The sequence below is a fragment of the Lissotriton vulgaris genome, chromosome 9 (assembly GCF_964263255.1).
Source record: "Lissotriton vulgaris chromosome 9, aLisVul1.2, whole genome shotgun sequence".
NCBI classification, from domain to species: domain Eukaryota; kingdom Metazoa; phylum Chordata; class Amphibia; order Caudata; family Salamandridae; genus Lissotriton; species Lissotriton vulgaris.
Window position 1 is genome coordinate 1,054,562,525 of NC_141697.1, and position 25,786 is coordinate 1,054,588,310.

General features: G+C 41.8%; 1 protein-coding gene across 1 annotated transcript in view; it reads right to left on the reverse strand.

Annotated features, from left to right (window-relative positions):
• Nucleotides 1-25,786, reverse strand: part of NUP210 (nucleoporin 210) — a 519,503-nt gene that overhangs the window by 195,856 nt on the left and 297,861 nt on the right. The window contains exon 17 of the mRNA XM_086939009.1: nt 9,495-9,687. Coding sequence (XP_086795135.1) covers nt 9,495-9,687 — 193 coding nt within the window. The remainder of the gene's footprint in view (nt 1-9,494; nt 9,688-25,786) is intronic.

Sequence of the window (25,786 nt, forward strand, 5' to 3'; positions counted from 1 at the left end):
CTCTTTGGAGGTTAGTTTCGGTCCAGACTAAGCTGGCTAATGAGCCTTCAGCGATATATTTCAATTTGTATCAGAACTTGACAAATGCTCCAGACCTGGAAAGTGACTGTTTTTGCAGCAAAAACTCCAGCCTGACTTGAGCAAGTGATGCTGATCTCGGCAGCCGAAATACTTGCTTATAGGTTTGTGTCACGATTTATACAATATACTAGCCTCTATGTCCATCATCATTTCTCCTCCATATGAGAGCATAGGTATTAATTTAGCCTTTATTATTGCCTCCAAAGTTGGAGGTTGTGCAACCCTAATGTTAAGAACGCAAAATTTAAGGCTGGTGCTTCTTTGATCGCCTCTTTGTGGTGCGAACAAAGCCCATAAATCAATCTTAACGCCTAGATAGGCATAAGCGGCAGTATCGTCAGTTGTAGCTCCACTAAAGTTGCCATTACGTTGGTTTATGATACAGCGATTGAACAGGATGACTTGTCTTCTTGCGAATTATCTCCAGCCTATTGTTCTCTGCATATCTGCCTAGACGATCAATAATAATAATAATAATACAGCATTTTCTAAAGCGTAAACCGCTACCTCACACGGAGGTGTCCCAGTGCTAGAAGAGCAGGCATGGCCACAAGGACCAGAATTGAGGGCCTAGCCCGGTTGGGTGAACAGCCAGGTCTTCAGCATCTGCTTAAAGCAGGACTCGGAGGGGGCCTGCTGAAGCGCTGGGGGCAGGGTATTCAAGGGATCAAGGGATCTCTGCAGGACTATCTTGGTGTTACTAAGCAATAGCAGATCGTCTGCATACAGGAGATTTGACAGTAGGTGACAACCAAAATTTGGGGCATGTGATGTCAACTCGTCTAAAGCCGGGAAGAGGTCCGAAATATGTCGATTGAATAGAAGGGGTGCAAGATGCACCCCTGTTTTAAGCAAATCGAGGATCTCACTTTTTTTGACAGATGGGTGCCATCCGAGATGTTAATCTTGACCCAAGTGTCCGAGTAAAGCAGGCTGATTGCCCTTAGTAGGTTATTGCATTAAACATGGCCAAATGCTGCCTTAAAGTCAACAAAGCACATGGATAGTGGTGCGCCAGTGGCCTTTGCTCTACAGAGGATGAGACCTACTGCCATCAGGTTTGTTAAAATGCCTTGCTATTTTGTAAATCCTGCCTGATTTAGCGGGAGTTTCTTTGTATCTGATGGCAATGCTTCTAGATCTTGAAGAAGCAAAGTTGAAAAGTACTTGGGGTCTTCATCCAGTAGGGCAATTAAACAATATTTACTTGGTGATGAGGCAACACCTCCTTTAAGGGTGGGATGGATAATTGAACCTTTCCAGCATTCCAGAATAGTGCCTTCTGCCAGGATGGCATTAAACATGTATAAACTAGCTAATGCTGGATTGGCTTATTTAACCTTCTAAGAATGCCATAGTATATTGTGCAGAAAAAACACCTATAGCATAGAAAGTTCAAATATCACCTGTGGACTGCAGCCATTATTGTGCTATCCACTAGTGAGACACAGGAAAACATGGCTTCAGGCCTACCATTATAATCGGACTGCTGCTGAGTAAGACCTGCAGCGGAACTTGTTACAATAACCCTTTTGACAGATAAAAAGCACTCTTTTAATATTAGTAAGTCACCCCTATGTAGTCCCTGTAGTCCACAAGGTGCATGAATGGTATTTAAAATTAGGACATGTAGAAAATGAATGTTACTATGTCCCAACAGTGGTAGAGCCCTGAAAGAGATTTATACTGTGGCAGGCGTAGCAGTCCTATGCAGGCAACCAGAGGGCAGATTAAAACTAATACTGTATCTCGGAAACAGGACCCCCTAGTAAAGAAATTACACCACTTTTTTTTAATTATTTATTAAAAATTCAATTGAATTGTGAAGTCTGACTGTTAAAATGAAGGAAAAACAATTTTGAAAGTTACACTTTACCTAACTGAACTGTGAGAGTTGTAATTAAATTTGACCCCTGCCAACTCCCAGCCTGTGCACAGCTCAGGAGGAGGTGTAAAATTCCTCACAGAAGCACACAATGACCTGAAAGGGCAGAGAGGACTCCTATAAGATGAATATGATATTGAAGGCATGGGCTGTGCCATTTGTGTTGACACCACAGTGTCAAATCCTGACTGACAGCTCTATCTGAAACACATGAAAAGGTTTTGCAGAATGAGCCTACTTTTGTCCTACTGGATAAAGTGTCTGCTCCAAACTGAATTTTAGTGCTAGATATGGTAGCACAATAGGATTACCATAGTATACTCGTCACTAACACCTCCAGTCTCAGAGCCCAAGTTTAGTGTGGCCGAAGACCTTTGCCAGCTTAAATTTGCACTGACAAAATGCATTTTAGGCCTGTTAGTAATAAAGCAAACAGGAACTACAGCAAACGTATGAAGGTTAGGGCCAGAGAGCCTTTACTACTTTGGTCACAGAGGAACAAGGAGTATCTTAAGGTACCCCAAAACACAGGGTGGGTAGCCCAACACAGATGGACTCTTACCCAGCCTTCCTCAGAAAACTGCTGGATTTTTTTGACATTTATAATCGGTGAGAAGGACATGAAGAGGTTGGACTCCCTTCCACTTGAAATCCAATAACAGAAAGATCTCAAAGGATCATAAGGCTGATCCCTGGGCGGCTCCAGGAACATTACAAATATAGCTAAAGAGGACATTTCTGTAAATAATTCCAATTCACCACAGCCAACTGAACCTGGACTGGACTTTTCTGTTGCTTTTGCCCCAAGAGTCCGTAAGTGCTCTACCCTCCCCCGAGGTTCTGGGGGTTTTGAAGTGTACTGCTGTAGTTGTTACTGCCGTAGTTGTTTGGGCACCAAACAAAGTTTGTAACTATTCTGAAGCTTTTACTCCAGACTCTTCAAGGGGACTGACAGCAAAAAAAATGCGACTACCAGTTCCACAGAGTCTAATTACATTTCAGGATTGACCAATGTGAAAAAGAGTTTTTTCTCTAAAAAACAACAAAGTCGATTCTCAGATTGGGACTTAACTTCACCTAACTGCCCTACTTGTTGCAACTGACCTGGGCTTCTTTGTGGACAGCCTCAGTGAGAACCTAGATACCGGTCTACTCCGATCAATGACTACCATAGGTGTTTTGCGCTTTTTCAACTTAAATCTTAAAAAATTCACGTTGCCTGCTCCACCTTCTAGATTAAGTCATTTTAGTGTCATCTTGTTCATTAAATATTCTTCTATTTTCATATACTGTGTAGTGGGTTTTTTATTAAATATCTAAGGGCCAGATGCATCAAAGGGTTTGGCCCATTCTGTGTCTATGGGAAAATGCTTTCATGTATATGGCCCTAAATGCCCAAGGGACACGATGCTACGAAAATCTGCTTGCCCTGTAAAAAAATCCACTTGTCCCGTTTGGTGGTATGCAGCAAGATGACAAATTAAGTCAGAGTTCTCATTACATGAGGGCTCTGATAATAGCCTCTCTGATTGTGCTCTGTGCTCATATTCTAGGAGGCTTTAGATGCTAGATAGGCTCTGATTTTTCCATATTTCTGCCAATGTACGCACCAGGACTAAAGTAGGTTAAAAGCTGTCGATCCAGGGTTGAGATACCCTGCGAGTCTTTAAATACCGTCAAATTTGCATTTTGAAGGGTATTTACCAACTTCTCGCTAATCTTTACTCCACACTCAAACAGATTGGAAGTTAACTCCTGACAAGGGCAGGGTAGGAGGACAAAAGGGTGTAAAATAAAATAAAAAGTGAAATTGCAATACTTCAGCAGATTTATGCAGGAGCAAATATAAACTACACATGCATATTTGTAAACTGCATGTTCACTCTAGGTCTCTTGGCACTGAAACAGATGTTTATTGCTACCCATCTCAATGGTATGTATTTTATCGACTCCAGAAGAATGAAAACGTTAAGTCAACCTGCCAGAATGGAAACCTGCCACCATGTATATTTTCCCATTCAAAAAAGGAATTCACTAAAGTTCGCACGTAGTTTCCAGCTATACTTTAGTAAACTATTGCGAATGCCAGAAAGTCTGAAATCTGCACCAATGCAAGGACACATATCTGTAGGTGTCCTTTTGTGTGTTTTTCTTTAAGAATTGGGTTGCTGACTTACTTTTATTTTGCACATTATGGCTTTACACAGATTCATCCTCCATATTGGCATGATTAAACACATTTATTAAAAAATGCCTCATAGAAAGAAACTTGTGCAGCAGTTTAAGAAAAACACTTTTTTAAAGTGGCAAATTTTTATTATATACTTTTTATTTTGAAGCAAACAATCACCAATCTTGCGTTTATGCTTCAGCATTTTACCAGGGGGGAATTCAGTGAGCATTGTAAGTAACCTCCTATTGCTAAATACGTCAAATGTGTACATCTCTTTGAACTGGAGCCAGTCATTAAATGCACGCTGAGCTTGCTACACTTCCTTACATAGCTGGCCTTTAATAAATTGTATAAACAAGTTTCAACTGTTTACATATATAAATACAAAATTTGATTTAGTGTCAGACAATCTTGTCAGAGATGGCAGCCAAAGGATTTGTAATTCAGAGAGTTGAGACTGCTTGTTATTTGGACAAACGTAAACGAAAACGTAAACCTGATAACGTGTTGCCCTTAACCCCAAACAGTATGTAGAGCAATAGGAATCCCACACCCCTGATATTGTGTCTAAATTTTGACTTTAACTGTTTTAGTACTGCTAAATTCTTTTCACATTTTCTCCAAGTTAAACCTATCTGCTCTTTGCCATACCTAGTAGGTGTTCACTTCCGCTTTAAATAACTGAAACCTTTGACTGGACCTTACATGTGGTGACTATTTTTTGTGGTGGATTACCACCCACACCAATTAATACTTTACTTTTGCACATGGTGCGTCAAGAATTTACACAAATATATAAAAAACATATGTTGTGATAAGATAATTTTCACTACACCCTTTTGAATTACATTAAATATGTTGCGATTTTTTCATGCTGTAGTTAAATGCCTGTGCCCAGTTGTATTGTAGCATTTATATAGCGCTTCCTACCCCTCTGTTGGGCTTGGAAGGGTTTACCCATATACGTAGTGAACTACGCCGTGGAAGATGTGTGGTTGGAAGGGTGGTGTTTTTCTTTTAAGCCTCTTTGAGAAGTGTTTTCATGTCATGAGTGATGACAACAGAGGTATGGTTACTGTGTTAAGGAAGAAAGCACCTGAAGCTATGATGGGTGAGGGTATGTGAAAGATAGACATGCAAATTATAATTATTATAGGGCCACAGATATGTATGTAGCTAGACACCACCAGCCTGCTCAGTTTGTGTGTACAACAAAAAGAGGATGTAATAGGAGAAGGGCCAGTTACACATGGAGGCAACATATTTCTTGCAGCGATGGTCTTGAATAAGTAAAAGGATACCAAAAGGGTGACAACTGTAATTGGTCAGATAAGCAGCATCCACGCGATTTTTTAGCAGAAAGGATACAGTCTACTGCTGAACAAATACAACCTGGGCAGAATCTACACAATCATTATAAAAGACACAGATTCCAACAACTCCTGCTATGTCAAAGGTAGCCAACATTTTGAGCAGGGGTTCATGCCCAAAGTCCTTATGAAGATCCAGAAGTTCCCAAAACCAGACAAGCACCAGTCAGCAAGCATGACTCAGACCGTAGCCAGACTGGCACCCTGCACTTCTCAGGATGAGAAAAAAAATAGAACTTGATGGGCTTCTGCCTTGATAGATCAAGATCAGATGGGCCTGCTCATTTTACTATACTGTTCTCAACCCTCCATGTGTGCCTAACCTTTTACATCTCAGAGACACTTGCTATCTCTAACGAGGCAACTTCACAACATTCTAGAATTTCATCCCAGACAACTTCCACAAATATATATAGTACTGAATGACATTCAGGGTAAAGAACAAACAATGTGTTGAAAGTAGACCTACCCTGCTTCCATTGTTGCGGCTAGTAGAGAAGCAAGGCACAGATTTGGGAGCTCTCATTTGGTTACATTTTAACACAGCTCTTCTCTGCAAAGGGGGACTTTAATATTCATAAGTCCCAGTCAAATATCTTAATGCTACAACCAAAAACAGGATGGTGACCAATTAACCTTTATAAAGTGCCTTTCACTGTGTTCCACCACATGACACTTCTCTTTTTAAGAAGGTTTGATCTGTGTGTGCTACAAATAAATATTGTGTTGAAACATGTAAATTACACAGGCGGGGGCTTCTGGTACATACAGTATATTCACAATTTACAGAAAAAGCTACCTAAATCTAAGGCTCCAAAGATGATCAGTATAACATTTAGAAAAGGATCCAAACAATGCAGCACAAATACTTCTTGTTAATCTGTTCTAGAAGGCGTGCTGTAAGAAGCTTAGACTTTCTTCATCACCCTTCCTTGAGTCTCCAGCTTCTTTTTGGCTTAATATGCTAATTTATTTTATACACAAACGTTTTCAGTGTTTTTAGACAAATATTCCTTTATGAATGCCATGGACAGCATATTTCAGATTCTGTATACTCAAAATGACATCAAATGGGTCATAGATATGAAAAATATTTCTGCTACATAACTAATCTTGTGTAATTGAAAAAAAAATTCTTAATCTTCAATTTCTAAACAATTTATATCTGCTGCAAGAAAACAAGCAGGGCCTGGGCAATTACAATTTTTTTGTTACATCCTAAAATGATAGAATCGATATATCCTAATATAGGCACTTCTCAAGTGAATTCTCAAGTGAATTTTTATTAACTGTACAATTAATTAAAATCTTTACAGTAAAAGGAGAGAGTACAGAAAACAGTAATTGTAAACTTCTTTGCTTGATAAAAGGTGTACTACTGTGCCAATTAAAAAGGTGAATTAAAAACAGAATAGGGTGAGGGGGTACAACGCCCCTGTCTAAGTCCCATATGAATGGCCTTTTTCCAACCTTGTGTGCCTTGGAATTAGTCTTAACGGCGGACGATTCGTTCCTGTTGGGGCGTACCAGTTGGGCACTGTCAATGCTACTATGTAGCGAAGTCACTTCAGCTGTCGTCCGCTGCTTTTACCATGGGCTTCCCAAGTGTTAAAATGTTTTCGTTACTGGCTTTTAGGGCTAGCCTAATTTGGTGAACGAATTTCGCCAATCTCGCTAGGGTCATTGTGTTGATGGTTGAGAAACAAAGTTGATGCTTCAGAGCATGATTTTGTGGTCTGACTGAGGCAGATCGGTCTCAGCAGTCGCCGGCGATCGATGTCGAAAAAAGGACAGCAGCAGAGAAGGTGCAACCAAGATTCCCTCTTGTAGGTGCATAGTCTACAAGATATGGATTCCCCTCTTTGAGCCCATACGGGGTTGAAGTCTGCTATCCCAAGGGTGGTCTGCCTCAAGTATAGAATTTTGCTTCGGACATGAGTTGTTGGGGCCTCACTTAGATAGAATTGTGATTTTCCTACCATGTACGAGTTGTTTAATGGGTCCAAATGGGAGCTTCGACAGAGGGTTTTATGGTCGAGGTCAAAGGAGATTTCATAAACTTGTTTGTTGACTGCTCTCTTCCAAACATTCAGTGGGATGTCCTGCCCCAGAATATTTTCTTCCTCAATCCTCAAAGTTTTGATTGCGTTTCCCAGCCTGGCCCTTCGAAGATGGATCTCAAGTGGTATTCAAGTGAGTTAGCCGGAGCCCTTAATGTCCTTAGATACAAGTCTGGCCTTGCTAGGCCAAGCTCCAGTCTCAGCCTGGATCTTCTTGCTGTCCTTGGTATGTGTAACACCGACTTGTATGCCTTAACTTGGGCTGAGTTGAGAAGAATGTCCAACTTTCCATATATATATATATATATATATATATATATATATATATATATATATATATATATATATATATATATATATATAGACACTTGTTAGACACATTTCTACTACTTACATGATCTGGTACGGTTTTCAGTGTTTGCAACCTTCTCGATTTTGGCATCCTCACTGTCCAGACAAGGCAGGTGGTTTATTGTTCTTGTATTTTGATTGAGACAGGATGCTTGTCTAATGTATGCTTTATATACAGCTCATTCCTAGACTATCGTTGGGTACATTGCACTCAATCTTTTCAGGAATCTGCAGGGTAATATGTGCAAGAATGAGTGTACCAAAGGTGGTCAATTTTGGTTTCCAGGGGTACACCTTTGTTCTTGGCCTGAAGAGGATGTTTTGTTAAGGGACATTGACAGCAAGAAAAGAGATTTTATAGAAATCCATGTGGTTTAATGAAGATTACTTGCTGTGAAAGGATATAATATTTAGAAGGCTGAGAGGTTGTAGATATGCTGTTGGTTGTCAAAGATTAGCAAACTGTAATTCAGGTGCTTTGTTGTGGGCTTGATGATGTCCGGGATCAAGTACATTGTATAGTGCTGGAGGATCACAAAGTACTAGTATCAAGAAATGGAAGTGATTTTGATGCGACACTTAACTAACTGCTTGCTGTCATGTTCTGTACCAGATATATATATATATATATATATATATATATATATATATATATATATATATCCAAACACCACTGCATTCAGCGATCCTCAGGCTTGCAACGCTGGTGTCGTGGGTGGCCGCAGTCGCCACGCTATGTTTCGCTCGCGATTCCCCAATTACCTCCACATTCGGTTTTCAAGGAAAAACGGCACACCAGGTAGGTCCAGGCACAATAATATTTATTTAATGCGCACTCTCCAAACAAAGACAGTGAGTGCACATTAAATAAATATTATTGTGCCTGGACCTACCTGGTGTGCCGTTTTTCCTTGAAAACCGAATGTGGAGGTAATTGGGGAATCGCGAGCGATTATATATATATATATATATATATATATATATATATATATATATATATATATATATATATATGTTTGAAAGTTATTACTGATGTTACAGTGTTACAACCTAGTAATTCTTCAAGCAGTAGAAAAAGAAAAAAACTGAGCAAAAAATCTCATACATTTTCTACTTTCCTTATTTTTTAATTAAATCCTATTCCTTTTAAAAGTACAATGTCATTAGGAATTCTGTTCAATTTTGAATAGTCAAGAGTCCAGAGGATGATACAAATAATTCACATCATATAAAGCATGTTATCTTTCCATTCTTGGTAAAGTGATCTATTTGTCAGTTTCAGGAAGACAGTAATTGTGTGTAAATGTTATTTGTTATGGTTATTGCGTACAAATATAATGTTTAAGTAACCTACGTTCATCGAGTACATACATCTCTTTAGCTCTTTGATTGCACTACTTGGCGAACAACATGCATTGCCTATAATCATGTGCTCAGTTCCTTCACAATTCATTACATCACTTTTGCTGTTTTGCTTAGAGAGTAGCTCTTTCCACATATAAAATGAAAATTATAAAATTACATTAACTTTCTTCCAAATATGCTTTAATTTTTTTAGTAAATGTGTACATTACCATGCTGTTTCTTTTGTCCGCTTCCATCATTTTTCATTGCTAGCTGCATTGGCATAGTGCTGTCAATGCTAGCCAATGAGACTTTCGTTGACTCCCAGACAATCTCAAGTGAGCTGAAGTTATCAAACTGGCGTCCTTGCTGATCAAAAGCAGTTAAATCCAGCACTGGGTTCCGGTAGTTGGAAACTGGTACCTGAGAAAAAACAATAACAGGAGAAATTATATAATTACATTTAAGCAACTGTCTAATGTAGTGGTTCTTAGGCATCCTGGGGATCCATTAAGCCTACTCAGGTGGGCTGTGACTACTTAGAAAGTTAAATAATATTAACAGAGTAAAAATAAAAGAAGAAGCAAAAATGAAATGTTAGGATGTTCTGCAAATGTGAAGGAATTTGAAATTGGAGGCTACAAATTAAGTTAGTATCCTCGGATTGATTCAAGGGAGCAGTGCAAGTGCATTAAACATAATATAGTATTCCGGCCAGTGACATCAACTGAATTTAGAAAATCCACATTAAAATTTTGATATTTTCTTTAATTTGTGAAATAAAGTATGTCATCATTTGTGCACTTGTTTGATGAATGCTTGTTTTTGTATTTGTTTGTGTATTGTTTTGCTGCTCTAATTATTGAAAATGTTGAGGGCTGGGTTCCTCAGCTTCCAATAATGACTCAGTGGGTGTCCTGGATTCCAGTAATGATTCACTGGCAGTTCCTGAGATCTAGTAATGATCAAGTGGGGCACACACAAATCAAATGTTTAAGATGCACTAGTCTAGTGACCTTTAATTAAGCAAAGAAATACCCAAAACATTAAAGTTTTTATCATTCATATTTTTCAGAGCTGATTTGTCACATGTCAAAGGATTTCAGACACAAACAAGATAGACATAGCCCCAGAAAAAACTGCACTCCTCTATTTAGCGGTTTGTCAATTAGCAGAAAGTCTATTGTTTCTTGCTCATTTCACCCTTGCCCCGAAATAGTCCTAATAACCTTCCCTATTTTGGATTTGGTTTCCTACATCTACTCTTAAATTACACTGACTGCACAGGTTCATCACAGATGCACTAGACCTATGGGGTAGAAGTATATGTTTTTATCTAAATGTGTCAATTCCTCAAATAATAAAAAAATAAAAAAAATGAACAGGCACTGTCCCAAATAATGGGTAACATTAATTTTATGGGATGTTTACAACCCTCTAGTAAAAGAGAGGGACCCACAAACCAAAGGGGTGAGCACCAAAAAACTATTAGTCAAAGCAAGAGATCCCCTTTGGATAGACTTACACTAGCATTCTTAGCTTATAGACACGGCCTTAAAACATTAATGTTAAACAACATGGTTAACATTAATGTTAACGGTGGGCGTGAAAATGAGAAGATCATTTTAATCAGCAGTTGCTCAGGGAGCAATGGTAAACTCCAAATGCTGACAGTAATTTGTCACACGTATATAGTAATGGCAAGGGTAATGTATTCAAGCCCGTCCGCGCCCCGGCAGTGCCCAGGGCCAGGCACCCTGCTGCTCCAACACTGCCAGACGCTACTCCCCCCATTACTTACAACTCAGTTGAACTAAGAGCCTTAGATCACAACCTCCTATGTTATGGCGCTCACTGGAATGTCGCTGACCCCACCCCACGAACCTGCCCTAACTGCTTCTTTAAATTTAGTCCTCTCAATCTTTCCTTACCCCAGACTCCCACTGAGGATGGCCCACCTATTCAGGCTGCCCTTATCAATGCTCGTTCCCTCGCCAAACACTCGGAGGAAGTATACGAATTCATCATTGATAAAAACCTTGACATCCTTTTCATTACGGAGACATGGCTGAAGGAGAACTGCGCCCCAGTAGTTGAGCTGGCCGTCCCCAGAGGGTTTAAGATCACCAGACAGGACCGCAACAAAGGCAGGGGTGGAGGTATAGCCGTGATCTATAAGGAGAAATGGACTTTGAGGATAGAATGCACAGGAGAGATTGAGGATGGAGAAGCTATGGAATTTTCCCTAGCTTTATCCTCGCAATTCACTCTAGGGGGACTATTGATCTATCGCCCTCCGGGTCCTCTAGGCAATTTTATTAAATCCCTGGAGGAGATAGCCATCCAACGCGCACTTAGATTCCCACGCTTCCTTATGCTGGGAGACTTCAACCTTCATATGGACACAGGCTCCGCTCCCGGAGTTAAAGAGCTGAAAGAAATTTGTAATTTGGCTCAGATGACTCTTCAGGTACAATCGGTCACTCATGAAGGGGGTCATTGTCTAGATCTGGTATATTCCAACTTTAAGATTTCTACCGATATACCATGCCCCATCTCATGGACAGACCACTTTCCGGTACTTTTTTCCTGGCACACAAACAAAACCCGTGTGGTGCCCACTCCAAAAACTGAGGAACGTCCCAGGAAAATTAATATTCCGGATTTAGTGAAGGTCCTCTCCCATTCCACCCCTATGAAAGCTCACAACTTAGACGAGGCTGTAGACAACTTCTCATCCTGGATAAACTCCTCCATCGAGTCACTACCAAAAAACAAGGGTAAAAATAACCATAGGATCACCCCCACCTCCCCCTGGTATACTGATCAACTAAAGATTTTAAAAACAGGATGCAAGGCACTAGAGCGAGTATGGAGAAAGAACTATTGTCCCACTGCTAAAACTGAACTTCGCGCAGCTCAAAAAAATTACTACGCAGCAATAAAAACTGCTAAAGGAGAATTCTATGCTTCTAGAATTCAAAAAGCCAAAAACAACAGCCGAGAAATCTTCTCCATAGTTAAAAGCTTTACTGCCCCGGTAGCAGAGAAGACAGCTATTCCACCCTCCACAGTCTGGTGCGAACAACTCTCCACTTTCTTCATCGAAAAAATCCAAAAAATTCAAGACAGTCTGAGTATCCCTGACCTCCCACTTGCCCCACAATCAGACCTAGCCTTAACTGGCCAACCCCCTTCTCCTTTACGTCCCCTACTATCAGGAGCTAAAGCAGAACTGACCAAATTTACTCACGTAGAAAGTACAGATGTAATGACCATATTAAAAACTCTGAAATCTGGGTCACCTATAGATCCTTGCCCTGCAAGGGTCCTGAATGGAATAGCTGAAATAATCACCCCCATGGTCACCGCACTGGTTAATGAATCCCTATCCTCAGGAACTGTGCCCACCAAGTGGAAACAAGCCAAACTTCTCCCTCTAATAAAAAAACCTACTGCAGATCCGTCAATCACCTCTAACTACAGACCCTTATCACTCCTACCAGCCCTTGCCAAAGTCTGTGAAAAGGCAGCATTCAGGCAATTAGAGAGATTCGTTGAATCCTCTGAAGCTCTCCATCCTGCCCAATCAGGGTTCCGCACCTCTTTCAGTACGGAAACTGCATTGGTGGAGGTGGCTGAGGCCATCAGGGAATGCCTTGACGGGGGCGGCAGAGCGGCCCTTATTCTTTTGGACCTCTCTGCCGCATTCGACACGGTGCCCCACCTCCAGCTCTTAGCGAGATTGGAGGACATAGGCATCTCCGGCACGGTCCTGGATTGGATTAGGTCTTTTCTATCGGACCGTACCCAACAGATTTGGCTTCCCCCTTATCATTCCTCTAACAGAAGGGTGGAAACTGGCGTACCACAGGGATCGACCCTAAGTCCCCTTTTATTTAATATTTATTTAACTCCTCTTGTTTGGCTAGCAGAGAGCTGGGGTGCCAAGATAATGGCTTACGCCGACGACACCCAGCTTCTCTTCACCTGGAAAAAGGAGAACCTATGCACCTCTGGAGTTCGCCAATGCCTCTCCTCTGTATTCACCTGGCTAGCCAAATCATCCCTCAAATGCAACGAGGATAAAACAGAAATCCTGCTCTACGGCCAATTCCCCAGTGACTTTAAGGAGTCCATCTGGCCCGGTGAATCAACATGCCCCAAGGGAGAGAACAGGATTGCCAAGAATCTGGGAATTTGGTTCGGAGCCGACTTATGTTTCCGTGACCAGATTTCACGCTTGGCTGGAACATGCTTTGGAACTCTGACCACTCTTCGCAAGTTCTTTCCCCTCCTTCCTCAATCAGCGAAAGAAACGGTTGCCAGGGCTCTGGTACTCTCCCGGCTGGACTACTCAAACGCCCTCTATTTAGGGGCTCCTGACTATATGATCAAGAAGCTACAGGTTGTCCAGAATGCCACGGTGAGACTCATTTTTAACATCCCCAAGAGACTCAGCGTGCGCAAACAGCTGAAGGATCTTCACTGGCTCCCTGTGGCTCAACGAGTGCGCTTTAAAACTTTGGTCATCGTTTACAAAGCCCTCAATGGACCATGCCCCTCTTACCTAGCCAAAAGGTTCACACCCTACCTCCCATCCCGTCAGCTGCGCTCCACCTCCAAAAAGCAGGTGATCATCCCCAGATTTAGAAGAGTCCGCCTGGGCGGACAATCCCTCATGGTAAAGGGAGCTCAAATGTGGAACGCCCTGCCAGACGCTCTTAGACACGCTCCCAATCTGACCAATTTTAAAAAACTGCTCAAAACTCACCTCTTTCAAACTCATGATTAGCATACCTACTTCCCACTCTGTTTCAGTTTCACTCCCGCGCCAGGACAGTCTTGACTATCGGAGCGCGCTACAAAACCACATATAACATAACATAACATAACAAGCGGTGAATCACCGCTGGAGACATGTGTCCCGGATTCCCATGTTTCGCGATAACAGCAGACTGCGGGTGGTCGTGCTGCCGCTGGAAATTGGGTTGAATACATTACCCTTGCCATTACTATATACGTGTGACAAATTACTGTCGCCATTTGGAGTTTACCATTGCTCCCTAAGCAACTGCACTGTCAGGGTGCACAGACATAATATCGACTCCAAAATATCGACTGGACATAATATCGACTTTTAAATATAGACTGGACAAAATATCGACAGGACAGAATATAGATGACCAAAATATAGTTTTTAAGGTAAGTGATATAATATCGACTGTTAAAAATATAGATAGTAAAAAATATCGATTTTTTAATAATATCTAATTTTTTTATAGTGTATTTTTATGGTATAATATGTGTGAAAAGTGTGTATTTATGTTATAGTTAATTTTTATTAATGATTTTTGTTTTTATAATTATTGCGTAATTTAATTCTGTAGAGGGTTGTGGATTTATAGGGGAATAGGAAGGGAAGTATTTTAATTATAATTAATTAAATATTTAAATTTATTTATGGATAGTAAATTTAAATTAAGTTAATTTATAATAGTTAATTAATTAAATTTTAATTGGTAATTAATTTTAATTAATTGATTAATTGGTAATTATGTAAATTTTACGAAATTATTTGTGTAGCGGGTTGTGAGTTTATAGGGGAATTGGGTGGGAAGTGATTAAATTATAAATAATTAATTACATTTATTTATATTTATTTAATTTCAAATAATTGTTAAATAATTTTTCATTATTAAATAATTAATTGTATTTTTTTTTATTAATTAGTATTAATAGGTGATCAATAGAAATAATTATTGTTAATTAGTAAATTTAATATATTAATTATTATATTGTATACAAATATTATTTATTTTTAATTAATTAATAATAGATATTCAATAATACATTTTTTAATTATTTATGAAGTATTTACTTTCCCTAATGTTGTATTTTCTGGAGTGGGAATAGTAATTTCAACCCCTACGCTATCCAACTTTTTCCCTACTGTTGCACCCACTGGCGTGGGAATAGTAATTTTAACCCCTACGCTATCCAACGCTTTCCCTACTGTTGCACCCACTGGAGTGGGAATAGTAATTTTTACCCCTACGCTATCCAACGCTTTCCCTACTGTTGCACTCTTTGGAGTGGGAATAGAAATTTTAACCCCTACGCTATCCAACGCTTTCCCTACTGTTGCACCCACTGGAGTGGGAATAGTAATTTAAACCCCTACGCTATCCAACACTTTCCCTACTGTTGCACTCACTGGAGTGGGAATAGTAATTTTAACCCCTACGCTATCCAACACTTTCCCTAATGTTGCACACACTGGAGTGGGAATAGTAATTTTAACCCCTACGCTATCCAATGCTTTCCCTACGCTTGCACTCTTTGGAGTGGGAATAGTATTTTTTACACTTCTGCTATCGTACGGTAAGATAATAGTATCTTATTTAATTATAGTATGTTACTATATATATATATATATATATATGTTTTAACAAATATGATTGTAAAAATTTATTTTTATTAATTTCATTTATTATTTGATTATTATAAGTTAATTTAAGTATTTTTAAGTATATTTTAGTAAATAAATATTAATTTTAATTTAACACTGTTTTTAATAAAGTCGATTTTTTTTAAAACTATATTTTTGTAAACGATATTTTGTACTCGATATTTTTGTACTTACCTGTTTGTAGATACAAACTCGATATTCTGTCTGTCGATATTTTGTCCACGATATTTTTGCAAGTCGATATTTTGTCCCTCGATATTATTTCAGTGATCCCACTGTCAGACATCAACAAGCGATTAAATTGATCTTCGATAAGCTGGGATTGCTTTGAACAGGCCATCTGACTAACAAGCCGGTCAAAGATAACCATTATTATGGTATTGTGACTTACTAGTGGGGTAATTTAAGGACCATTTGGCGAATTTTATAAGATATGATATCTTTGTGTGGGATTCTAAGATTTTAATCCTGAAGAAGGTGCTGGCTTCTTATTTTCAGGCCCCCGAAACGCGTCGATGCAATCTTTGAGTTATACTGCATTAAGTTTCTGTAATAACCACTCCAATTACGATACTTTATGAATTGTGTAGTGTGATTTTGTTCTATACTATTGCAGTTCTCTCTAAGCTATAGGAATTATTTTCCTTGTTTTTATTGTCTCCCACTGTATGTTTGTTTGATTACTGTACCAAACAAAATATTTGTTTAGCAATGTATTATGTTTTTAATATGAAATAAATTGTATACTTTTTTAATTGACTTATCATTAGTACAATCTCTGCACGTTTGTGGTCTGCTCCAGTATTGGAATAGAATGTTGTGTTGGTTAACATTAATGCTTTAAGGCCCTGTGTATAAGCTTAGAATGCTAGTGTAAGTCTATCCATAGGGGATCTCTTGCTTTGACTAATGTTTACACCCCTCCCAGAAACACCACTCACAGAGCTCTGCTCAAAATACCATGTCTGGTTCTCGTTTCACTACCAAATGCCCCACCTTCAAAGTTTTTCCTGCACAAAATATACAGTGGCGGCTGCTCCATTAGGGCGTAGGAACCCCGTCTCACTACTTTTTTGCAGTGCAAGAAGCAGAAAATAAAATGGTATTTTAAATACCATTTTATTTTCTGCTTCTCACGCTGTGAGAAAGCAGAGGTATGCCTGGTTGTGGGTGGGCAGGAGGATATGACTGGTTGGGGCGGTGAGGTGGCCGGTGAGGAGTGGCTTGCACCACTCAGTGCCGTGACTGCTTGGTCGGCCCCGGGGCCTACTAAAGCAGACATGCACACTCTACATTTTCTCAATGTAGGCTGCATGCAGCCTACAAGGAGAAAATGGCCTCCCAACAGGTGCCTGGCTGGGCACTGTCCGGGGGTCCGCACCAATCACAATGCTCTCATTGAAGCACTGTGATTTGCTACAGGAGGGGAGGGAGGAGGGAGGAGGGAGGGAGTATGCCTGTTCCTGCTCCGGATCGAGCCAGGAGCAGAGGCCGCGTGGGACAGGGTCCAGGATCAGGCAAGTTTTATATATAATTTACACCCTCCCCTCCCCCGCGACTTTCGAGCTGCGACTGCAGAGATGCAAAAAAGTACATTTAATTCGAGTGTACAATCTCTGGGTGCGGGCCGCAAATTATCATTAACATGTTTCATGTTTATACATTAAATAGAATTCATGCGGTTGCTCGATTAAATGTAGTACAGTGCATGCCAGGTACAGCCGTTCTACTCGCCCATGCTGCTAAAACTGTTGTAATCGAAAACGAGTGTTAAATCATACTTTAGCGCCATCACTGTTATTCCTCTGAGTGTCATTATTGAAAGACCACATGTGCGTAGGAGGTATTTCTCTAGATAACGGAAGAATATTGAATGGGGCGAGTCCTTATGAGTGGAACAGACAGGTATCTATCTTAATTTGATTAAAATTCCTAGCTGTTGAAACGCACATACTAAAAACAAGGCCCTGGTTTGTGTGGCATGCTGCACACCTCTTCCGTTTGATGCAGCGCAGCTAAATTCCGCAGCCCTCTCACCACCACTGCGCCACATTCATCTATTCTTCTGGTTAGCAGCTTCTGCATTGAAAGTACATTACACACAACAGATTGCAACTAAAGCCCTTTGCAATCTGGACAGTGATAGCTAAACCACTGTTAATTTAAGGATTAAAGCATTTTAGAGTGGAAACAAAATGACAATCGTTTTGCGTGTCATTTTTGGGAGGTGGAGGGGAGAAAGGGGAATAAGAACATAAGTTACTTACCTGTAAACTATGGTTCTCCAGTATTGGTGTCTTTCATAGATTCACATGCTTGAATATTCCCCGTCGTCGAAGTGGGAGTCCCACGGTACATAAAATAGCAGTAATATATGCATGTATATATGAGAAATATTATAAATAAAATATACATACATATAATGCAATAAAAATGTAAACTTAAAAAAAGTACCATAGAACAGAATAGGCCCATTGAAAAGCCCAAGGGAGAATTCACTTTAGTAACTTATAGGAGTCATTATGTGTTGGTCCACATTCCAGCCAATCAGGCTGTAGCCTCCTCTAGAACCTTCTCCTCAGAAGCCCAAGTCCTCAGATTTTCGTAGCACAAGTAAGTATAAATGCTTGAGGAGAAGAGAGCCTCTGAGGGGAGGATGGGAGGGTCGCATGTGAATCTATGAAAGACACCAATACTGGAGAACCACAGTTTACAGGTAAGTAACTTATGTTCTTCTCCAGTATTAGGGGTGTCTTTCATAGATTCACATGCTTGAATAAGAATAGAAAGCAGTAAAACATACATTAGTCATAAAGGAAGATACAAATTAAGTTTAGGCATAACTTATCACGTAATAAGCAATAAAAAACCAAAACATGACAATACCTTTATGACTGGAGGCGGGTAGCAACAGAGGCTCACCTTTATCGGAAAAGTTTCTGCAGCACCGCTTGACCCACTGCCGCATCCGCGGCATCTGTTGATTGCAGGCAGTAGTGCTTCGTGAAAGTATGGCTGCTGGACCAAGTAGCAGCTCTGCAGATTTGTCTTAGAGGTACCCCCGCAAAGAGGGCAGCAGAAGTTGACACAGCTCTCGTGGAATGAGCTCGAGCAGGAGCAGGAAGGGGCTTGCCAGCCCGTTGATGACAATAGGATATGGCAGACGATATCCATCTGGTGATAGTCTGTTTAGTTACGGGTTGTCCTTTGCATACTGGGCCATATGCAACAAACAATTGATCAGACTTTCTGAAGGCAGCTGTGCGTTGAATGTAAAATTTAAGACAGCGCTTCACATCCAGAGTGTGTAAGGAGCGCTCCGCTGCAGATTGAGGTGCAGGGAAGAAAGTCTTAAGAACAATAGGTTCATTGAGATGAAAGTCACTGGGAACCTTAGGAATAAAACTGGGATTTGTTCTCAAGGTAACAGCCTCGTTGGAAAATTGCAAAAACGGTGGCTGTATAGTAAAGGCTTGAATGTCGCTGACGCGTCTAGAAGAGGTCAGAGCAAGTAACAGAGCCACTTTCCACGTGAGGAACTTCAGATTGGAAGAATGGATGGGCTCGAATGGAGGCAAAAGCAGCTGAGACAGAACTAGGTTGAGTCGCCATGAAGGTGGAGGCCGACGGATTGGAGGAAACATCCTAAAAAGGCCTTTGAAGAACTGTCTTATGATCCTGGAAGAGTACAAAGATGTTATGCCATCATGACGGAAACGAGAGATAGCAGCCAGAAAAACCTTAAGGGTGGAGTGAGATAGTCCTGATTTTGCTAGCGACAAAAAGAATGGCAAAATTTGTTCAGGCTGAGCACGCATGGGATCTAGTGATCTAGTGGAACACCAAACGCAGAAATGCTTCCATTTCAGCTGGTAAGTTTTGACAGTAGATTGTGCTCGAGCATTTGATAGCACTGCCCTACAATCCTTGTCGATATTCATGTGTGCAAATTCATAGTACTCAGGTTCCAAGCATGAAGTTGAAGGTATGCTGGATCCGGATGGCATATTTGACCTTGATGCATTGTGAGAAGATGTGGCAGAGGATGCAACCGTATCGGTTGTGTCAGAGAGAATAGGAGGAGATCTGAGAACCAAGGACGTCTCGGCCATTTGGGTGCGATCAGGATCATCCGACATGGTTGGAATCTCATTCTGTGTAACAGACGTGGAATGAGCGGCAGAGGAGGGAATGCATAACTGAAGGCGTTCGACCAATTTATTGAAAAGGCATTCCCACTCGACTCCTTGTGTGGATGCCGGCTCGCAAACCTTAGACATTTCCTGTTGAGAACAGTTGCAAAGAGATCCAACCGCGGTCGGCCCCACTGTCGGAAGATGTAATCCAACGTTGGTTGGTGGAGTTCCCATTCGTGGTTGTCCGAGAGGGCTCTGCTGAGCGCGTCCACCAGCACATTGGCCACACCTGGTACATGGATAGCTTGGAGATGTATTTGACGTTGTAGAGCCCAGTCCCAAATTTCCTGTGCCAGCTGTGATAGCACGAGAGATCTTGTGCCGCCCTGTTTGTTGATGTAGTGCATGCTGGTGGTATTGTCTGTCCTCACCAACAATGTCTGTCCCTGCACTACTCTTTGAAAGGACTTCAAGGCCAAGAAAATCGCCAGTAGTTCTAAGCGATTTATGTGCCAAGTGCGCTGAGACGCCGTCCACTTGCCTCTCACGGACATTCCGTCGAGATGAGCACCCCAACCTTCTAGGGAGGCGTCTGTCGTCAGTGTCAGTGTTGGTTGTTCGTCCTTGAATGAACGACCTGTTGCTATATTTGGAGGATGAGCCCACCACTCCAAAGCTCTTTGTATGCGGGACGTTAGATGTATCTTGTCCTCGAACGACCCTGATACCTGCTTCCACTGGCTGTCGAGTTCTTCCTGAAGGACTCTCATGTGCAGTCTGCAGTTGGGAATCAGTTGAATGCACGAGGAAGCCATGCCGAGGAATGACTTGTACATTCGGACAGAAACGTACTGTCTTGACTGCAGGAACTGAACTTTCTGCAACATTCTGCTCTGACGTTCCTGTGAAACGAACACTTGCCCTAGCCGAGAATCGAGCGAGGCTCCTAGAAAATCTCGTTGTTGAGAAGGGCGAAAGTGTGACTTCAGGCAATTGATGGAGAAACCTAAAGTTTCGAACAGGGATATGCAGACTTGTGTGTGTTCTTGTGTCAGTTGGAAAGTCCTGGCTTTTATGAGGCAATCGTCCAGATACGGATAAAACTGGATGCTCTGTAAGCGCAGGTAAGCGGCCACCGGGGCTAAGATCTTGGTAAATACCCTCGGTGCCGATCGAAGGCCGAATGGAAGGACCTTGAATTGGTAATGAAATTGTCCGACTGTAAAACGAAGGTATTTCCTGTGCCTGGTGTGAATAGGCACATGGAAATATGCATCTTGAAGGTCTATTGTCGAAAAGAACTCTCCTGGAATGAGGAAATTCAAGATTTGAAGCAGGGTTAGCATCTGAAAAGTCTTGGACGCGATGAACTTGTTTAGAGCCCTCAGATCCAAGATGGGGCGCCACTCTCCTGATTTTTTCTTCACTAGAAAGAAACGGGAGTAGAATCCCTTGCCGCGTTGACATTGCGGTAACAAATCTATGGCTCCTTTCCTGATCAGAAGCTGCACCTGGGCCAACAGGTCCTTGAAATGGGGAGAAGGTGGGCCCGAAGGCGGGCGAGCGGGGGGAAATTTCGTAAATTCCAGGGTGTGTCCTTTTGAAACTACATCCAAGACCCATCGGTCGTTGGTGATGTTCGACTAATTGCAGAAGAATTTCGAGATTCGACCTCCAAGATGCACAATCCTCTCACTGTTTTTTGCTGGTGTTCGCACCACCTCTGTAGTTGGACTTCCGCTGGTAAGGTCTGGAGGTGGATGAACGATTTTGGGACTGATAGGATCCTCTTTGTCTGTTGTCGTAAGTGTATCCTCTATATTGGCCCGTGCCTCGAAAAGTAGAGGTTCCTCCTCCTCTACCATGTGCCCCACGAAATGGCCTCTTTCTGTACTGAAGAGTCGTTAAGGACTTCGCTGTGTCCGTGTCCTTTTTGATGAGTTCCAAGGCATCATCAACGTGCTTACCAAACAGAGACTCGCCATCGTAGGGCAAATCAAGCACTCTGGATTGAACTTCCGGCCGGAAGGTTGTTGACTTTAGCCAGCCTTGGCGACGCAAAACTGCAGCACCCGCCAATTGTCGGAATCCAGTAGAGGCTATATCGACGGCACAGTCGATAATTTCCGTTGAAATCTTTCCTCCCTCGAGAATGATGGCCTGTGCTTCCTCCCGGATGGAGTCGGGCATTTGGGGAAGTAGACCAGCGATCTCGGACCACATTTGACAGTCGTATCGACCCAGAATGGCTAAGGCGTTGGAAGCTCTTACCGTTGTCGCCGCCATTGTGGTAAATTTCTTACCAATTGAGTCCAATTTGCGGCCATCCTGATCCGGGGGGGAAGTTAGGGGTATGGCTGGATTTCGAGACCTTTTTTGTGCCGCCTGAGTGATCACTGAGTCTGCTTTAGGCTGTGAAACTAAGCAGGCCGGGGAAGTAGGCGGCGCTTTATATTTTTTGTCCAGTCTAGGTAGAACGGCTGGAATGGAGTTAGGACGTTCCATCAACTTCAGACCCTCTTCCCATATGTGGTCAATAATAGGAATGGTATGAGTTTGGCGTTGAGGCAAGTCTTTAAAGTCATACAGAAAACATTCTCCTTGCTGCGTTTCTAACGTTAGGTGGAACCTCTTTGCTGCACGAACCATAAGGCTGTGGAAACTTGCGATATCCACTGGTGGCGAAGTTCTTGGTGATGTTGGTGGAGTAGAGGGTGTCTGTGCCCTATAATTGTCCCAATCCTGCATTTCCTCGTCATCAGTGTCATTATCTCCAGTGTTTTGTGGAGTTTGACCCTCATTATCTGTATCAGGAGCAGCACCTAAAGGAGACGTAGGTGCAACAGTCGCTTGAGCTCGAGGCCTAGGTGCTGGAGACTGTGGTTGAAGCACTGGAGACGGAGGGCGTGGAGCTGGAGCCTGGGACCGCTGCACTTGGGGTGCTGGGGAAGGCGGCAGCGATGGTGGAAATCTACGATTGTAGTCATCCAGCATATGTTGTAGGTTTTTCACCATAGACATAGGAATTTGTGTAAAGCGTTCGTAATTTGGTTGTTGTGTGGTATCCAATGGAAAAAGGACATTCCCATCTTCGACGGTATTATCCGCATACTCATCCTCATCGCTGTAGTCCTGACACTTTATGTGTAAATCCGATGGACTGGTTGCTGGTTGATAAAGTTGATCCACTTGTGAATCATTTCCAGATTCCTCTGCTCCAGATTGAAATAACTTCTCCGGAGGTTGCGATCCACTCCTAATAGGACTTAACTGTATAAGTGGGACAGACTTGAGGGACGAAGTAGAAACCACTTTGAAGGTGGTAGCAGATTGTAGTGGTTGCTGTGTCGTCGACGAGCCCGTCGACGAGAGTTGTATAGCTTTAACACCCTCTAGTTGTTTTTTCGTTGGCGCCGCTGCATCCGGCGTAGGAATTTTAATTTTGGTAGACGATGATTTTTTGGTCGTCGACGAGGCCGTCGACGAGGCCGTCGACGAGGCCGTCGGTGGAATCGCAGTCTTTGCTGTCGACGAGGAAGTCGTCGGCGGAGCAGCCGTCGACGGGGGGTTCATCGTCTGCGTCGATGGTATCGTCGACGGGGCTGTCGTCGACGAGGGTCCGGTCGTCGACGATGAAGCCTTGGTCTTCGTCAACGGGAGAGCCGTCGACGGTGGATGCGTCGACGGTGGTTTCTTCGTCGACGGTTTGATTGACGAGATCATAATAATGGATGAGATGGGTCTCACCTCCTGGCTGCTCGTCGACGAGATGATCATCGTCGTGGCAGAACTAGTCGACATGGAAGAAGTAGTCGTCGATGTGGAAAATGCCAAAACAGACTTCGTAGACGCTGAAGACGTCGACGGACGCGACGACGAGCCCGTCGACGAACCAATGCCCGTTTTAGAAACGGAGGGCATGGTCTTGGGGCGAGACGCCAGAGAACCAGGTCCCGTAGGCGCGCCCTGAAGCAAGTCTTGTGAGGAGACATCCTTGGAAGATCCCAACTTTTTACTCTTCTTAAGAAAAGGAGAGGGGATTTCAGACCCACGCTTCTGAGAGGTTTTCGAAAAACCAGATGACATACTCTCAGCATCGGACACGATGTTGTCAGATGATTTCAACTTCTGTTGCCACAGAAGGAGACGAGCCTCTCTGTCCCTCAAAGTCTTAGGAGGAAATTTGCGACAGAGTCTGCAGGTAGAGACAACATGGTCCGGATAAAGACAGTAAATACACTTACTGTGTGGATCCTCATGAAAAAGGCGAAGTTTCCCACAGGATGGACAAGCCTTGAACAGAGTTTTCTTTGAAGAAGACATTTTGAAGAAAAAATATGAAGAAACTTGAAGAAACTGAGCAGAGCTCAGGGAGACTCCCTTCACACGACGTGCGGTAGAAAATCTGAGGACTTGGGCTTCTGAGGAGAAGTTTCTAGAGGAGGCTACAGCCTGATTGGCTGGAATGTGGACCAACACATAATGACTCCTATAAGTTACTAAAGTGAATTCTCCCTTGGGCTTTTCAATGGGCCTATTCTGTTCTATGGTACTTTTTTTAAGTTTACATTTTTATTGCATTATATGTATGTATATTTTATTTATAATATTTCTCATATATACATGCATATATTACTGCTATTTTATGTACCGTGGGACTCCCACTTCGACGACGGGGAATATTCAAGCATGTGAATCTATGAAAGACACCCCTAATACTGGAGAACGTGCATTGCCTCGGAGGTAGACCACATGTGGCACCCACTTTAGAAAAGGGTAATGCACTATAACATGCTCAGGAAGTTAGACTATTTAAGTATTACTGTGGTATTACACATTGTGTGTAGGTACACTTACAGTGTCTCACTCTCTAGGTGTCTTGTACATACCTATAGTAGTACCAATGAAAATAAACAACTCTGTATAGCAAATGCCCCTTCACCCACATTACCTTTTGCTTGTAGTACCTGTAATAGCTGTAACAATACAATTAAAGGATCTACTATTAGTCACAATGGAGTGACTCACAAATTTAAGAATTTCATTAATTCTCGGACCAATAATCTGATTTACCTTCTCTTATGCCCATGTAACCAGGGATACACTGGTGAAACGTCTAGAGAGATGAGGGTCAGAATTAACAAGCACAAATCTGCCATACATACCAACAAACATACTGCCCTATCAGTTGAACACTGGAGCAAAATGCACAATAAAGTTGAAGATATCAGATGGTGCGGTCTTGAAATTATTCAGATTAGTGCCCGAGGTGGTGATCCAACAATGAAAAGAAAAAAACGTGAACAATTCCATATGTCCTGTTTTAATACGTTCAGAAAGCGACTAAACAGTAAAGAGGACTGGCAAAAATGCATCGAAGTCAAAAAGCTGATACTTAGATGAATGGACTTTCCTTTCCTTGAAGATATTAGATTAATATAGTTAGCATTTTCCTCAGGTTCGTTTTATTAAATTATACTAAATTCGTGTGAATAATAAGTACAATAGTGCCTAAATAAGTTTCATTTGTTTTCTGCCTGCATATGAATTATAAGGTCCCAGATAAATATACGAATTCCCTTAAGGTGATATGGTGGGTATTAGTCCTTATGTAGATGCTGCAATACTATCGGTGTAGATGAAGCATTAGGTCTCACTAAGATTTAAAACTGTAATATTCTGGATACTTTGGATACCGGGACTTTGCATTTGTGTTTTAATTGTTTGCGACTTGATGCCTGATATTTTTAAAACTGCCTTCAGTGTATTTCATGTTATTTCGTTTTCGCCCACAATTTTTTCAAATAAAACATTTATGGCTCTTGCGCATTCGGCGCTTACATAGTGAAATAATCTGCCTTTTTTCTGAAGCGCTGTAGCCCCCACCACAGACGACTTAAGGTCTGGCTGGGTC